The 19,303-nt window shown below is 32.1% G+C and overlaps 2 protein-coding genes across 2 annotated transcripts; one reads left to right on the top strand and one right to left on the bottom strand.

The window, feature by feature from the left end:
- Window positions 1–221: 221 nt before the first annotated feature.
- Window positions 222–3,859, bottom strand: LOC114177561 (UDP-URONIC ACID TRANSPORTER 1-like). The gene is made up of 5 exons (XM_028062991.2): window positions 3,401–3,859; window positions 2,784–3,263; window positions 1,917–2,020; window positions 637–865; window positions 222–541 (listed from the first exon to the last, which is right to left on the bottom strand). The coding sequence occupies exons 1-5, from the start codon at window positions 3,479–3,481 to the stop codon at window positions 395–397; spliced, it is 1,041 nt and encodes a 346-aa protein (XP_027918792.1). The 5' UTR covers window positions 3,482–3,859; the 3' UTR covers window positions 222–394.
- Window positions 3,860–18,884: 15,025 nt separating this feature from the next.
- LOC114183410 (DNA sliding clamp PCNA-like) lies at window positions 18,885–19,303 on the top strand. Its single transcript, XM_085666599.1, has 2 exons — window positions 18,885–19,134; window positions 19,242–19,303. Exons 1-2 carry the CDS (start codon window positions 18,885–18,887, stop codon window positions 19,301–19,303), a joined length of 312 nt encoding a protein of 103 aa, XP_085522725.1.

The following is a 19,303-nucleotide window of genomic DNA, read 5'->3' as shown; positions in this document are numbered from 1 at the left end:
TAATGTCTACATAATGCTAACCAATAGTTTTTATGCATTTGACTAATTATTCAATTTCATGATCAGATGCCTGCAGATTTACCATTAAAGTTTAAGAATCAAATTTGGAGGTGTTAAATTAGGTTATTATTACAAAGTTTTGAGAAAGAAGTAGGTTCTGACACATTGATATGCAGAATTTGTTGTGTGCTCTAACATAGCGTAAAAAATGGGACGTTGAGTTGGGAGAAAATGTACTAGCGATAGATAAATATTTATGTGGTAGATACAACAGCATATGATCGTATAAAATCACTTCCCTCTACTCCTACTCACGTTACAACGAATCTTGTTCATATCATAAATAACTACAATAAAATACACAAATAAGACAATGGTGAATGGTGTGGCATCTTCATCTAAACCTTCTTTTTGTTTCCCCATATGCAGCTACTCCCATCACAGTAATTGTGTACCCACCCATCCCAACAATAGTCACAGGGTTTCTGAATAGCAGTATTGAGATTACAACAGCCACTGCACCTTTTGCATTGCCCAACACCTGCTTAACATCATTCATTCATGCTTTTAATGGTTAAAATAACTTTTAACTAAACATGTTTCACAATTTGTAGTAGTCAGAAAGAGGAGGCAAACCTGGAGTGTGAGAGCACTAGTATGTTTAGTCACCAAGAAGTTTGTTAAGTTTGCTGCATATGCTGTGGTAGAGTTAAGCAAAAGAAGAAGCCACATCGATTTATGGTCCTTTGCAAGCGTCAGTGTCACATCTACCACATTCGGTTCCATGATAAGAGCTGCAGGTAACAAAACTAGGATTGCGATTGGAGACATGTACAATAGCAAATTCATTGAGTTCAACTTTTCCCTGTTAAAGTTCAAGTAGAATCATCATTATTATAAGCATTTGGTACCAGCTAAGAAAATGGCTTATCATAAGTAGAAAGCATAAAAAATAATGAAACGTTTTAAGCAAGAAATATCATGGTATAGAAGTTCCATTTTTCGTTTTCAGTTGTATAAGAGCAGTGGAGAGGAACAGAAAGAGATAGAAAAGAAACGCACGCTTCTCTGGAAGGTAACAATGATATATGAGAGAGTCTGTTTTGGAAACGGAGTTAGAAGAGCCTCTCTACTAGAAAAAGCTCTATATTTCTAGTAGAAAAGCTCACAACAGCACTTCTAACTGTATCAAAACAAGTCCAAACATGCTTAGTTACACAAGTTTGTAAAGAGGCCCTTGTTTTACCAAATCTATTTTGGTTCCTGAAAGTGTAGTAGTTTGTAGGAAAAAAAAAAGAAGCGAATTTGAACAAGTTTTCTTTTTTATCACATATCCCAGATGAGTAGGTTAGCTACTTTTTTCTAGTTTTAAACTTAAGCAAGCAACATCAGCTACACAATTTTCCATTGAACAGTTACAATATCTATAAGTAGCTGAAGAATAAACACTATCCATTAAAGCAATGTTATAACATGAGTTCCTGAATCAACAATTCATATAACTGAATGTTTTCCGCAAATATGATTAAGGTACTTATCACTCCACAACCTTCGGTAATGGTCAATCATTAGTTGAAAATACAATGATTGATGTATGTTTATCTATAACAACACCGATTAAACTTTCCAGCACTTTTATTTCAAAAAACTAAGATATTGTATGAATTATGAGTCGTGACATCATATCTTCAACGCACAGATACATCCTTCAATGGTTGTTTTCCAAGAAAAGTAAGTTTAGTTAGACAGCTAGCTCCTTACCAATGCACAAATTACGGTTTCAAATAAGCAAGGTGAAGGGGACCATATGGTTGCAGATTTCAGTAATCTTAGATGTAATTTTCAGCTGGATAGCTGTTGAAGTTAGATGAAAAAGAGACAGTCAGAAATACTAGCTATGGTGTAGAATAATTTACCCTTCAGAAGAAAGTAAAAGGCCCTGAAGGACAGACTTGAAAGCTCTTGCAGCGGTAGCACTTAGGCACATAATGAATCCAAATAAGTGAAACCCTGGCTCACCCTGTAATCACCAAGAAAATCTTGAAGCTCCATACAAGCAAAATGAATAAACACGGAAAACAGAAAGGGAAATATGCACCACACAGATCCAAAGGAACTACTATCAATAGCCAGTCATTCATCAAATTAACATATTATAACACACAGAATGTCACAACAATTGAGAAGCAGATAACTAAGAGCCTAATTGAGGGAGATATCATAATCATATATATAACCTGATTAAATGAAACAAAACTGTAGCTATCTGATATAAGCTAATAAACTAGAACGGTGCAGATCCAAAAAGAAGAAAGAAAAACATAACAGAGAATAATGTCAAGAAGCACCGTTTTCCCAGTGTCCTGAAATTTCACCATCTATTTCATGTGAGAGAGAGAAAACAGGAAAAGAAAAAGAAGAACCCTCCCCTTATCATTGATTTGAAGTTCTTGAAAAGTTGAGATCTAATTAACTTCCAATCCGGTAGCAATTCATGACAAACAATTTCCTTGTAATTTCAAACAATCACAGATAAACTACATCACATAAACAATCACAACACAATCTGCCCAACATCACTCCAGATCTGGAGTGGCACATGAAACATGATGCAGTATTGACATGTCTCCATAGTTACACAAAACACCCTTCACAAATCAATAATCAATTCCCCTATCCCAATCTCAAAAGGAAACACACACACTCACACTCATGATTAGTCACAACATTCAAATACTAACAAAACAATCGAAATCACTGAGATTAGGGAGAAGCGAGCATACCCCACTTGCAATGACAACCCCAGCAACAACAGGAACAAGGGCAGCATACGTAACCCAAGCCTCTCTCTTAAGGGTAGCCAAATAGGCAAAGACAGCAGTGAAAAAGGGCGTAGTTGCCCCAACCGCCTGGTTGAAGGACACGGCGAGGTACCTGAGGGAGATGTTGCCACCCACCACAGAGGCACAGAAGACAAGGCTCAAAGTTGCAATCTTCATGAACTGGGACCTTGATTTGATCATCTGCTGAGGCACCACCTTGAAGAACACAATGGAGATATAGCTGAAAACAGCACAGGCTGACATGTGGCACATTGTGAGGAAGATGGGGAACTTGAAGCCATAGTTTGAAAGCAGGTACTTGTTGAGAAGAATCACACCAATGTTTGAAGAGTACCAAAGTGTCACCAGAAAACATATGAACAGATTCTCCTTGCTGTTGGACGACATTGTCTTCCCGCTCTTCCCTCCACTCCCTCCTCCCTGGATTTCCAATTTTTCACAATATCAACAACCTTTCATCATTACATTCACAATACTCAAAACAACAATAATTAAAAAAATGCACTTTTTTATTTTTTTTAATCTCTTTTTGTGCTTTTCTTTATTTATCGACTTACCCCACTCTCTTTCACCGTGGCCTTGGCTTCATTTTCAAATGAGGCTTTGGATCTCATGCTGTAAGAACCATGTGTGCTCATTGAAACTTTTTGTTGGTAAGTTCCCTGTGGATGGGTCACGCACCCTGCTTTTATTTTTGTTTTGTGGACTAACTACAACAAAAACAACAATGGGGTCTTAAATTTCAATTCTTCTCTTCCATCCCATTCAGCATTGGCGATCATCAACGTTGGTTGAAAGCTTGTGGAATAGAATTGAGTGGGATTTTGGTAACGTTATTTGTAATGGTGTTGTTCCAAATTAGAGGGGAAGGACCATTTATAGAAAGGTTTTTGTTTGACACTTTCAAGGAACCACTCAACTATCTTATGCACCAAGGGCTATTAACACTCTCCCTTAACCGATCATTGTGCTCACATTATAAAAACTAACAGAATACCATCCAACAAAAATCTTTGCACAATTTTAAGATATTTTCTAGTGAATTCCGGTTGCTTCAAATATAAAGCTTTTAATTTTGTTGCATATTTCAACTGAATTTAATATAAGTTAATGCGATCGTAGGAAAAGTAAGCCTTTTCTTAATCTCTTTGAATAATGAGTGACAAAATAAAAAAATACAACCCTAATATCGAAAATAAAAAATTGCCATGCGAATGCGAGGAGCGGTGGCAAACGACACGTTGGGAATAAAACGACAAAGATCTGACAGTGTCGTCTGATGTAATCTTTCTTTGATTTGTATTCCAAACGCAAACTCTTCCATTTGCTATACAAGTCTCCACCGACACTCATGCTAAGGGATTTTCATCCAAAAATTATGCAAATATCAAATTTTTTGTATTAATGTTTTTCTTCCCTTGAAAATGAAATTAATCTTCGCACCAATCTAGTTTTCATCTTTATCCTTATAAACACATGAATTTAATTTTTTTATTAAATTTATTTAATATTTTAAACGTATTTTAATAGTAGTATTAAAATTATTTATATTTATTACATATTTCTGCTTTAATTAAAATGTCAAAAGATATATATAACTCAAATCCTATTTGTAAGATCCATTTATGTTTTAAGTAAATAGACTTAACTTTAATGAGCAAGGATCCATAGTCAACCCATTTACTACCTCCAAAACCCATTTTCAGACACTCACTCTCATATAGTTTTATTTTCCATAAATAGTTCACCTTCTTCTTTCCAATTCTGAAGCAGGAGTTGTGCTAGGGCAGCTGAGAAACCCTCTTCAGTGCTAGCGGAAACTTGTTTTTCTCCATGTAAGTTGAGCAAAACCTCCATCTCTTTTCCTTTTCGCATCTGTTTCGCAGTTTTGGCCTGATTCTGTTTGTGGTCACGGCCTCACTGTTCCTTTCCTGATCTTGGTTGTCAGCTCCTTAAGTAGTTGTCGTGTCGTGGTGCTCTACTGTTGGAGCTCGTTTTGCTGAGTTAATCTCTGTCCAGGTAAAGGAAGCTAGAACTTTTTCTTTTTCTTTGAAATAAAGTGTACTTACTTTCGTTTTGGAATTTGCTGAGTATGTTTAATTGATGATTGCATTGAATTGAGATGAATTTCATGTTTGGGTATCTATGGGTTAGAGAATTTTAGGTAGTTTATATTGCAATTGGAATGAGAGATATTGATTGTTGCAATTGTTCAGTTTGGTATCATCTATAACCACTTTTAAATGATTTTGAGAAGATAAAAGTGCAAGATACCAAATTGTGCAATGAAACAAGTCAAAATCTCACAACCAAGAAGCATATGGTATGGCACTACCCATTTTCCTACACTGCACACTTATCGTAAAATGAAGGTTTCTATGTTGTTAATAATTGGATCGAGCTGAAATTTTAACAGCCGATCCTTAACACCTAGTTCTTGACTTTTACCGGTCGGATCTTGAATCGAAGCTCTGTAGTGAAAGCAGTTTTTATCGCAATGTCCCTGTAGTTTGGTTGTTGACAACATTGACCTTTGTTACTTGTTTGGTGCATAACTCTCTCTATAGTTATTCAATTAAGTTGGTTCTTGTTGCATTTGGTTCTTGATTCAATCATCTTTAATTTGAATATAAATACAAAAATTTTGGAGCTTTACACAAGCTGAAGTTTTATTTCTAAAATCCCAAATCGTTTGCATTGTTAAGTTGGTTTGGATAAAAATCATAAGAATTAGTTATTTTCCAAGAGAGACATATATGGTTTTCAATATGTGTTTTCAAATGCTTGTGTGAGAATATAGGAGATCCCATGGGGGAGATCCTATTTGATTTAATTAGTAATGTGTTCATTAATGTAAGGAGTCAGTACTAGAGGTTTATCCTGATATTCCAATGTTCATTGAAGACTCATGTAGAGTGGAATGAGTCATGTGGTGAGAGGGGCAGGAGATCATGTCTTTAAGAATAGTCCCTGGGTTTTTATAACGGTTAAAGGGACTAACCTTGTGTGGTAGGGTGAAACCCATTGACAATGACTATGCAGGTAGTAGAGGTCATCACAAGTGCAAAAACCACCAACAATCATACATCAATGTCTAGATCTGGATAATTGAGTCTAGAGTGTCATTTTGTGTGATAAGTTAGCTGATATTGTTTAGCTTGGTGTAATTGGTGTGTTGTTTTTCAATTCTTTTTGCAATTAGCTTACCCTTTCTCTTCGTATTTGTGTTATCTGTTTGGTTTTTCCTTTTTGCAATGATCACCAAATCGCCAAGTACTTGGTGTGAGCAGACGTGGAGATTCCTAGGGATCGTTTAAATGGTGGTAGTGATGCTGTCTAGTTTTGGTTCAGATAGCTAATGCTCTTTTGAGTACCTTCTTGTTGAACTATTTTATTTTGTAAGTTTCTTGCTCTATGAGCAAATTTTCAGTCTAATCTGAGCAAATTTCCAGTCTAACCTAATCTGTGTTTAGTTTTTGGTTATGACATATGTTTTGTGTCTTAGTTTCTTGTTCAATATATTAAGGATAAATGTAAAGGTTAATTCTTATATACTTTCTGTCGGTGCTCTATTTTATGCTATAAACATGTGAAGTTCTATTTACTAGAATTATTCTATTCAATTGGGACATTACACTATCATAAAACATATCTAAAAAATCAAATAAACTTAACAAAATTTGATTAAAAAATATAAGTTCATACATGTATAAATCAAATATTATCATAAAACATATCTAATATATATATATATATATATATATATATAAATATATATATATATATATATATATAACTAATTTAATTCAAAATTATAAAAAAAAAACTAATTTCAATTCTCGTCTGACCATGCATATTTAACCACTTCTTTTATTCAAATTCACATCTTTCCTTTTTAAAGATGTGACTATTTTCTCTTCTTATAGTAAAATACATCACTTTTAACTTCACTTTTTAATTCTTTTGCAAAAATTTTGTTAAGTTTTCTTTTAAAAAAATATTACTCAACAGCTTTTAAATACTCATCAAGTGAATGTTAACCCTATTTTATATTAATATATATATATATATATAATTATTAGATTAAATTTAATAATTAAAAACTGTAAATATTTTTTTAAATTTTTTAATAAAGATATTAAAAAATTTTAAATATTTATTTTATATAAAAAAGATATTATTTAAATATTTCAAAAAGTATTTTTTCTTTATAAAATTTATTATGTAAATTTATAATATAATTAATTAATAGAATTAATTATTCATATTTTTAATATAAAAATAAAATAAGTAATCAATTATTATATTTTAACCAATGTCTTAATGACACGTATTAACATTTTCTTCGTATATTCACTACCAATAAATGTTTTTTTTTTGAAACATTTACTTTACTGCCCAAAGTCAACGAATGGCTAAGTCATCGATACCTAAAATAATTTAATACATTCCTACCATTAACAATTAATAATTCGGTTTTGTAATCAATACATGTAGTACGTGTTTTAATGGCTACAAAAATTAAAAGGAAGAACAATAAATATTTAACTAATATTTTTATTTTAGTCAAAACTGATCACATTATACTTGATGATTAATTTTTTTTTTCCGAGCTCTTAAAGTTTATAAATATATATATATATATATATATATATATATATATATATATATATATATATATTTATTTATTTGGGAATAGGGTCAAACGTCTAGTTAAATATTTTTCAAGTCTTTGTTCTTATTTTTTAGGCGTTCCTATTTAACCAATCGGTGGGTATATTTTAAAGATCATGTCAGAGATATTCTGATATTAAAGTCAATGCAAGATGGATACATTAAAGTAATAAATGTTTAAATTTTTAATGTGAGATAAAAGTCTAAACAAGCATACGTTTGACTTGTATTTATAGTTTTTTTTTCATGGGTTCGTGATTAGAGTTGGCCTGATCACGACCCTTCTTCAAAGTCGATAATATATGTAAAAACCTTTTTCGCAGTAATCTCCTCGTTTAGCTTATGTTAACTTGACTAGTCGACCATTGTTGACCTGATCAACTGGTCCATCCAATACTATATATATATATAATATGCACACACACAACATCTTCTTTATAGTAAAAGTTAAAACTTAATTTAAACATCACTCTCTATTTCTATTACATCTTATCCTATCACGTCCAATAATCTCAAATAACTTAGAAGTTAAAATTTAAGGCAATTTAAATATTCCTTCTTCCTTCACCTCTTATGCGTCTTAAGAACAAAATTATGACAAAACACATGCTCCAAAACAGACAATACCTAAGATGTATAGTGATAACGATTCTATCATCAAATTTGATATCATAACACATCTAAAAGTAAATATATCTATAAATAGATATGAATACTTTTTTTTCATTCTTATGATTAGTTGGTGAGAAATTCACACCGGTTCCATTCTTACAATTTTTATTATTAAAATTTAAGTTTTATACTTTGTTTAACTACATCAGTTATGCAAATTATTATTTATTCACATTTAATATACTTTTTTATTATAAGTCACTCATATAATATGTTATTATTTGTGTTTTTTTTTCTTATTTATATTGATGTTTTGTATTTGTTATATTATCTTTCTGTGTGCTATTCTCTAGGTTTTGAATTGCATTGTAAGTTATCTATGTATATGAATATCTAACTTGACAATGGGAAAGGATAAGAAACATATTTAGCGTGAACTTGAAGCCCTGAAAAAGAGATATTGTACGCAAATAGGAAAAAAGTTGGGATGGACCTTCATTTTAGTTTTCATACTTTATTTCTCCTATTTTTTTTTTATTTTTTTTATGCAGTTTGTCTCAAATTGGGTTTTCACTTATTATATTCATAAAAAATTAGTGGATGATCCGTTAACGATCTGATATCGGATGGAACAAAATGTCTAAAAAAGTTTACTAGGATAGGTTCTAAACTTAGCTCAGATATTATATTAGAAATGAGTTTTAAGTCTAACTCAACCTCACAAAATCAACTAATAAAGTAAGGATTGAACTCACTTATATATTGTAAATTGACCTTATCTCTATGTGAAACTTCCAACACTTACCAACAATCTACACTCATTCTTTATCTTTATTGATTCTCTATAATAATAATAATAATAATAATAATAATAATAATAATAATAATAATAATAATAATAATAATAATGTTTTGCGCAGGTTCAGGTTGCGGTTGCCAAGACTTTTATACAGATATATAAAAAAAATTAGGATGTTAAATATACAAAATATATTAAATTAAAGAAAAATAGTCTATATATTAATTTATGTAAAGATAAAAATATTGAGGGCGTACCTATATATCATAATGAAGGATCGATTGTTGAGTTATATAAAACTCACAAACACATCCAAACGAGCAAATAAGATGATGAAAATGCTGAAATGTAGAATTTGATTATCGGAAGAGAGTAAGTAATGTATATGTGAATTTTTTTGCCTAAGGTATTATTTGGAAATTCTATGTACACTTAGACGTTTGCCTTTCCGTTTAAACATATTAACTCTTTGCTTTTCTTATTGGAAGATCGATTCTCTTAATTTTTCAATTAAAAAAATAAATCATTCTAGAGGTTCCCATTTTTGTAATGAAATCTCAAATAGATCCTCATTTTTATTTGACTCAATTGAGTCCCTATTTTAGAAAATTCGTTGCAATTAGTTCATTTCCATTAGTTGTACAATAACAGTGTTAATTATGGGTCACATGTCAGCACGTGGTTTTTCTTAATTTTTTAATTTTTATTTTTTTTTTGTATTTTTAATTTTTTTTAATTTTTTAATTTTTTTTAATTTTTTAATTTTTTTTTAAAATTAAAATTGCCATGTGTCAATCTGACATTGTGACACGTGGCAGAGACAATATGATGTGACAATGGTAGTGCCACGTGTCACTATTGGATGTGAAAAATGTCAATGTAGTCCTTGTATTTGTTATTTTGTCTCAATTTGATCCTAATTTTTTTAAAACTGAATCAATTGCATCCCTATATAAAATTTAATTTTTATATAAATTTACAATGATATTTTTATTATTATTGATATTTTTAACAAAATTAAGTTTATTTAAATGTATATTTTGTATTGAACTTTATTTTAATATTGTTTCAAATATTTATATATCAATAATTTATAGACAAATGTTAGAATTGTTATAAAATTTTTTTAAAATTTTATATTTGAATTTATAAAGTTTTTATTTTTAAAGCAATTCTAACATTTATCCATAAATTATAGATATATAAATATTTAAAACAAATTTAAATAAATATCAGTGCAAAATATACATTTAAATAAACTTAATTTTGTTAAAAATATCAACTATAATAAAAATACCATTGTAAAATTTATATAAAAATTAAATTTGATTTAGGGATGAAATTGATTCAGTTTTAAAAAAAATGGGACCAAATTGAGACAAAATAACAAATACAGGGACTATTGAGACTTTTCACATCCAATAGTAACACGTGGCATTGTCACTGCTACATCACACTGTCTCTACCACGTGGCACAATGTCATATTGACATGTGGCAATTTTAATTTAAAAAAAAAAATTATAATGAGGAGTATATAACTTTATTTTATACCTATATTTTGACCTGAAATATTTTATGGTGTATGGTGTGATGGTTAAGTAATGCTTCTATTTGAATTACTGTATGACTTCATTAAAGGATTGACATATGATTGTTACTTTTAAATATTATGATAAAAGTACTCTTTCATATAAAACTGAAGAAAATCGTACTATTACGTACAATAAATCTTTATATGAAATATAGGTTTTTATACGTACTGTAAGGTTCCACATACTATAAGTTTTTGTACGTAATATATGTTTTGGTATGTACTATAATATTTTATACATACTATAAGATTTTCTACTTATTATATGTTTTGTACGTAATATATGTTCTTGTATGAAACTAATAATGGAGTATAAAACCATATGGTTTGACATAATTATTTTGTGAAGCTTTAGACTCATTCCTTCTACACTATAAGAGGAGATAATATGAATTATATGTTGTATGATTAATTTATATACGTGAATATTATTATTTATTTTGGTTGCAATATAAATAATGTTGATGTAAATATTTATTTTAAATGTTTGAATGGTGGATATATTTCTAATAAATTAGAGAGTGGCCACAACATCTCTGATGTCTGATGGATTGATATTTATAATCACGTAATAAACATTAATTGTAATCTTGTAATTAATTATATGTGATGTGATGCATTTCTACCTACAAGGATCTTCATACATATGTATGATTAATTATGATGAAATATTGGATTATATTTCTCAACTTGTCCACAAGAATCGAGACGAGAGAAGGAACACAGTCTAATAGTTCATCATTTGGTTAGATGAGTCTACTTGAGTTAGATTTCAGCCCACAAGCAAGTTTTATGTCACTAGATTTATTCATTAGGACGCATGTTTACATCAGTAAAACATAATAGTTAATAGTTTTATCATTTGGTGTATTGTTTCCATTATTTTAATTATAAAGTTTCCATATCACAATAGATTTATAGGATAAGATCCTTATATTTACAACATAATGATATACAAAGTCAACATATCTAAATGAATAAAAAAGAGTATTTATGGCTACGCAAATTGTTGAGGATAACTCTAGATTTGGTCCAAGACGAACTATTGTAGGGAATTTATTGAAACCTTTAAATTCAAAATATGGTAAAGTAGCTCGAGGTGGGGAACTACTCCTTTGATGGGTGTTGCAATGACTATAATTGCGATATTTTCATCTTTTATTTTGGAGATTTATAATTCGCCCATTTTATTGGACGAAATTTCTATCAATTAGATTTACAAGAATCGAGTAATTAGTTTATAGAAGTGAAGCGTTTAGCTTTCTTATTGTTTCTTAGTCTATTCCATTTTGATGTGGTAGTTTGATCGTAGAATTTATTTGTTTATGTATTTCTGGAGTATGAGTGTGTGACTTGTTTTAATTGGTTCTATTAAAAGTACAGAACATAAAATGGGTCTATCATCTTGATATAGATGGTTTTATTCCGTCAGATGATTCTTACATATGTAAAATTAATTAGGATGAAATATTGGATTATATTTCTCAACTTGCCCATAGGAGTACATGAATTGAGAGAAGGAACATAGTTTAATAATTTTATCATTTGATTATATGAGTTTAATTGAGTAAGACTTTAGCCCATAGACAAGTTTTATGTCACTAGATTCATTTATTAAGATGTGTGATTACATCGGTAAAACATAATAGATAATAGTTTTATCATTTGGTGATGTGAGTCTAATTGAGTAAGACCTTAGCTCATAGAAAAGTTTTATGTCACTAGATTCATTCATCAAAATGCATAGATGTATAAGTAAAACATAATAGTTAATAATTTTATTATTTGGTGATCTGAGTCTTATTGAGTAAGAATTTAGTCCACTGACAAGTTTTATGTCACTAGATTCATTAACATGCGTGTTTACATCGGTAAAACATAATTGGTTATGCGAGTCTAATTGAGTATGACTTTGGCTCATACACAAGTTTTATGTCACTAGATTCATTCATTAAGACATGTTTGCATTGACAAAACATTATTTTTTTATAGTCTCAAATTATGATAATGAGCATGTATTTTAAAAAAAATTGTAGATTCTCAATCTGTGTATATTTCTTATATTCATTACTAAGACCAGCATGCACTCCAAATGTTATTGATCTATATGAAAAGTGGGAGAGGTTAAATTATCTCTTTGTGACACTAATAAAGACCAACTTTTTTTGCTAGTATTCGGGGTTCTATTGATCAGCATGACAATGTAAGAGATTTGCTAAAGGTTATTGATGAACAATTCATCATATTTGATAAATCTCTTACCAACACTATTATTATGTATTTTTCATCCTTAAAGCTCATCGAGACAACATGTAATTAAGCAAAACATACATCATTTAGCCTAACCCACTGATTAAACAATAGTGAAACAACAACCCACACCCATTAAGCATGAACAAAGGTTATTTAAACACAAACACACCAAATTGAGATTAAGCATGCACATATTCATGTTCATTAAACACATAGGTTTAATGATGAAGAACAAACAAGAATTGTACAAAAGATGAGTGAACAAACACCTCAAAGCCCCACCCACACTCTTTAGGGAATCAATACAGAATTTAGCACTCCATGGAAATGGAGTTACAACAGGATAATAAAACAAAAGACATCATTGAAGTGTAGAGAAGGAAAAGACAAATGTGATCTAGAGGAGAAGAGGGACTGAAAACGTGAATTGTGTTGAGAGAAAACCTAAATGGAGGCTCTCTAAAACCTCCACGTGGTCACATCAACATACACTAAAATCTTAAACTTCCCCTTGGTTTGGGCCCAACCTGATCCACAATTACACTAGCAAAAAAAGAAAATAAAGTGAAATGAAAACTAATCATAATGGGCAACTGAGGTGGAAATCTAGCAAATCAGAAACTGATGTGGCGAAAGGCAGATGTGGCTTTCTTCCCTTTAACCTAAAATATAATGTCCAAGCCTAAAATGTTTCACAACTGGAAATAATTAACAAACTAAAATTAGACTAAGTGAATTCAAATTATTTTAAATTTGAATTCTTAGGACAATGAAGCTCATTTGATAAAAATACACTAACAATAAACACTTAAACACAAATAAACGATCAAGATAGGTAGAGAAAGATAACAAAATAGGAGAAAATAATGATTCATCACCTCCCAAACTCAACATTCACGCCACCTTTACCATTCATCTCATAGCATGAAATGAAATTTAGGTGTGGTCTAACATTGTTAGTTGAATCCTCTAAAATCACACTCTTGCATTACAAGTCACATTGGTTCTTACTCAGCTTCATTTTCTCTTATTAAAGTATAATGCAAATTCTAGAACAATCTAGAAAAATCTAAGATAGAGTTATTGAAATGTAATGAAACTTCTAGAGTATTGGAGAAAAGCTTAAGATAGAAAGAAAAGTCAAAAACATTCTACTATGTAGAAAAATCTAGAACTATTTGCCAAAGTTTTAGCTAGAAGTTTCTAGAATAATCTATGGGTCTATAAATACCCCATGTATCCTACCATTTATAACATCAAGAACAACTAACACTACATCCAATACAACTACTCTCAACTACAAAATACACTTCTTCAAACTACAACTTCCACATTCTACTATTTCCATAATTTTCTATATCCCATCGACTATTCCTTTCACAACCTCAAAATACTATCAGCGGTACCAGAGCTACGTTCGGTCATCTACTGGGCGTAGATAAATTTTTCAACTACTTCAAAAAAAAATACTAGAACTCCATTCTATACGACTTCCAAAATATTTTCTCAACCCATGACCACTACCAATCAAACATCATCAATTCCAATACCTATTTTCACAGGAGAAAATTATGATTTTTTTGGAGTGTTAAAATGAAGACATTCTTTCGCTCCCAAGACTTATGGGACATTATAGAAGAGGGATTCATTATTCCAGAAGACACTTCCACTTTTACTGCAGCTCAGAAGAAGGAGTTTAAGGAAAACAAATAGAAGGATTCAAGGGCTTTTTTTGCTCTTCATCAAGCAGTTGATGACACAATCTTTCCGAGAATAATAGGTGCCACAAGTGCAAAGCAAGCTTGGAACACAATAGAAGAAGCGTTTCAAGGAAGTGATGAGGTACGCAATGTTAAACTTCATTCTCTAAGACGAGAGTTTGAATTAATAAGAATGAAAGAATCTGAGACCATTAAAGGCTACTATTCTAGAATAAAGGAAATAATTAGTCAGATGAGAGCTTATGGGGAAACTATTCTTGACAAAAAAATCGTTGAGAAAATTTTAATTTCTATTCTCCAAAAATATGATGCAATCGCAACCGCGATTGAACAAACAAAAGATTTGGCCACATTGTCAGTAACACAACTAATAGGCTCTCTTGAAGCTTATGAACAAAGATCGAAAAGGCATGAAGAAGACTCGGTCGAAAATGCTTTTTAATCAAAACTAAAATTACGGTCTCAGAGTAAAGAATATGAAGGAAATAAAAGTAGATGAGAAATTTCTAGAAATAAAGAAAAATCTAGAAGCTTCTCTATGACCCGTCAAGGAAAATATCCCTCATGTGGCATATGTAAAAAGACAAGTCACATGGAAAAAGATTGTTGGCATTATGGAAAACCTCAATGTTAGTACTACAAGAAATTTGGCCATGTAGAGAAGTATTGTCGTAATAAAAATAAGCATCAAGCAAACTTTGCTGAAGAACATAATCAGGAGCAACGCTTATTTTATGCCAATCAAGAATCTTCTAGCGAAGGAGAAAGTTGGTACTTGGACAGTGGATGCAACAATCACATGGCCAAAGATCAAAGCATCTTCAAAGACATTGATAAATCTGTCAATGTCAAAGTTCGACTAGGAAACGGTGCCACAGTGGAGTCTCAAGGCAAAGGAACTGTCATCAAGGATGTTTTACTGGTTTCCAATCTTAAAGAAAATCTTTTAAGTATTGGCCAAATGATGGAGAATGGATATTCTCTTCACTTTGAGAAAGATACATGCAAAATTTATGACAATAGAAAGATAGAAATTGGCCAAGTAAAAATGGAGAAGAGAAATAGAAGCTTTCACATAAGCTTCAAACCTAGAACTAATATTGCCATGAAGGCAGAAGTTGATGACTCGTGGCTTTGGCATAGGAGATTTGACCACTTCAACACATGTGCCTTAAAGCTTCTATATCAGAAAAACATGATGAGAGATCTTCCATGCTTGAAGGAGAATAATGAATCATGCGAAGGATATCTCCTTGGTAAACAACATCGATTACCATTCTCGACGGACAAAGCATGGAGGGAAAAAGACTTACTAGAGTTGATCAATACTGATGTTTGCGGACCAATGAGGACGCCTTCACATCACAACAATAAGTATTTCATCCTTTTCATTGATGACTTCTCTAGAATGACATGGGTCTATTTCTTAAAGGCAAAGTCAGAAGTCTTTGGAATATTCAAGAAATTCAAGGCCCTTGTCGAGAAGCAAAGTGGAAAACAGATAAAAGTAATAAGAAGTGATCGTGGAAAGGAATACACATCTCGCGAGTTTGACAAATTTTGCGAAGATGAAGGCATAGAGAGACAACTCACAGTCGCATATACTCCACAACAAAATGGTGTGTCAAAAAGAAAAAATCGCGCAGTCATGGAGATGGCAAGATCAATGCTAAAAGAGAAAGGTATGCCTAACACTTTTTGGGCTGAAGCAGTCTACACTGCAGTTTACATTTTAAACAGATGTCCAACTAAGGCAGTCCAAGACAAGACTCCTATTGAAGCTTGGAGTGGAAGAAAGCTATCAGCCAAACACCTATGAGTATTTGGATCTATTTGCTACATACAAGTTCCTGATCAAAGGAGGCACAAGCTTGAAGACAAGACTATACGAGGAATATTTCTGGGATATAGCACACAATCAAAAGGCTATCGAGTTTACAACCTACAAACAAAAAAGCTCGTCATTAGTCGAGATGTTGAAATTGATGAAAATGCTTCTTGGAATTGGAAAGAAGAAAAAGTCGTTAAAAGCAACACTTTAGTCCCAATGCAACAATATCAAGAAGAAATTCAAGAAGAGGTAGAACCTTCAGGTACGCCTTCTCCACCTCCATTAGAAGATTCTTCACCAGAGTCCACTCCAAGACGAGTAAGATCTTTGGTAGACGTATACGAAACCTGCAATATGGCCATGATTGAGCCTAACTGCTATGAGGAAGCATCAAAGCAAGAAGTATGGGTCAAGGCTATGGAAAAAGAGGTTAAAATGATTGAGAAGAATAACACTTGGGAGCTCGTAAACTGTCCTAAAGAAAAAGACATCATTGGAGTGAAATGGGTATATAAAACAAAGCTCAATCCTGATGGAACTATACAAAAGCACAAGGCCATATTGGTCGCAAAAGGCTACTTACAACAACCAGGAATCGACTACAATGAGACATTTGCTCCAATCGCACGACTAGATACAATAAGAGCTCTAATAGCCCTAGCAGCACAAAAAGGATGGAACATCTATCAACTAGATGTCAAATCAACCTTCCTAAATGGAGTGCTCGAAGAAGAGATTTATGTTGAACAACCTCAAGGCTTCATCAATAAGGCAATGAAGGCAAAGTGCTAAGACTAAAAAAAGCCTTATACGACCTGAAGCAAGTTCCTCGAGCATGGTATAGCAAGATTGATCAATACTTCATCGATCAAGGATTCAGGAGGAGCAAAAGTGAGCCAACATTATATATTAAAGCACAAGGTCATTACCACATCATTGTCTCCTTATATGTCGATGATCTTATCTATACATGAAACAATTTGGAGATGATGAAAGAATTTAAAGAAAACATGATGAAGACATTTGAGATGACCGACCTTGGGTTGATGAACTATTTCCTTGGTATAGAGGTGAAACAACAAGAAGATAGCATATTTATCTCTCAAAAGAAATATATTGAAGCCCTATTGAAGAAGTTCAAGATGTATGATTGTAAACATGTCGCTACTCCATTGGTGGTAAATGAGAAGCTACAAAAAGATGATGGAGCACAAGAAACAGATCACGCTACAGAAGTTTGATTGGAAGTCTCTTCTATCTCACAGCCACGCGACCAGACATTATGTATGCTACAAGTCTTCTATCAAGATTCATGCAAAAACCAAGTCAGATTCATTATGGAGTAGGAAAAAGAATTTTAAGATATCTACAAGGCACAAAGGATTTTGGAATATGGTACAAAACCATGACTAACTCAAGGATGATCGGCTACACCGATAGTGATTGGGCAGGATCAATAGATGACATGAAGAGCACCTCAGGCTATGCTTTCTCGCTTGGATCGAGAATATTTTCTTGGGCATCAAAGAAGCAAGCAACCGTGGCACAATCAATAGGTGAAGCAGAATACGTGGCTACTGTTGAAGCAACAAGTCAAGCTATATGGCTTCGAAAGATATTCAAAGATATGGGAGAGAAACAAAGTGGACCTACTACAATCAACTGTGACAATAAATCAGCTATCGCAATGACGAAGAACCCAGTACATCACAATAGAACAAAACACGTAGCAATTAAATATCATTTCATCAGAGAAGCAGAGACAAATATGAAGATCCAACTCGAGTACTGCACAACAGAAGACCAAATTGCAAATATTTTTACAAAGGCACTACCAAGACCAAGGTTTGAACTACTACGCGCTATGCATAGAGTTACCGAATTTGCATCAAGGAGGAGTATTAAAGTATAATGCAAATTCTAGAACAATCTAGAAAAATCTAAGATAGAGTTATTGAAATGTAATGAAACTTCTAGAGTATTGGAGAAAAGCGTAGGATAGAAAGAAAAGTCAAGAACATTCTACTATGTAGAAAAATCTAGAACTATTTGCTCAAGTTCTAACTAGAAGTTTCTAGAATAATCTATGGGTCTATAAATACCCCATGTATCCTACAATTTGTAACATCAAGAACAACTAACACAACATTCAATACAAGTGCTCTCAACTACAAAATACACTTCTTCAAACTACAACTTCCACATTCTACTATTTCCACAATTTTCTCTATCCCATCAACTATTCCTTTTACAACCTCAAAATACTATCATCTCTCATCCTCTGCCACCTCTCTGTTACAAAGTGTCAGGAGTTCCTGCCTCCTCCACCATTTCCCTTCCTCCTTCCCACTCCTGCAACACCTCAGTTTTAGCAACTTTTTTTTTATATATAAATCGCTTCCCTTCATTTTTTTTCTTTACATTTTAATTTCAAATTTCAAACCTTCTCAATACCCAATCCTAGTACATTTTTGTGAATCATATCAATAATGTTAAAACTCATACTGGTATAAGGTTCACCGTTGAAACACATAACGAAATTGATAAAAATGCTCTCCAATGGGGGCAACCTTTGATTATTCCTCTGCTGGATTTTCACTTGAGGCGATAGATTTCAACCATTCTAAGACTGTAGTGCTTCTCCTTCATGCAAAGGGTTTTTATCATTACCTTTGTCATGACAACCTCTACTTGGGTATGGACCTCCATACCATGACTAATGTGCTCAGATGTGTCAACAATGATGATAGTACTACCACCGAAGTTGATCACCATGGTGATATTGTGGCCTTCACTTTTCAAGACTCGGGTACATTTTCATTTTTCCAGATTTTTTTTTTTTTTTTAATTTTATGAGTTGGTTTTGGTATGCTAACTGTTTTCCTTTTTGTATTTGTATTTGGTTTTGTCTTACAGTGCTAGACAAGATTTCTCATTTTGAGTTATGGTTGATGGATGTTGAGAGGAAGCCTATTTGA

Source organism: Vigna unguiculata, chromosome 1 (assembly GCF_037176805.1).
Source record: "Vigna unguiculata cultivar grain cowpea cultivar isolate G323 ecotype 2 chromosome 1, ASM3717680v1, whole genome shotgun sequence".
NCBI lineage: Eukaryota > Viridiplantae > Streptophyta > Magnoliopsida > Fabales > Fabaceae > Vigna > Vigna unguiculata.
This window is presented reverse-complemented; position numbering and strand designations above follow the sequence as displayed.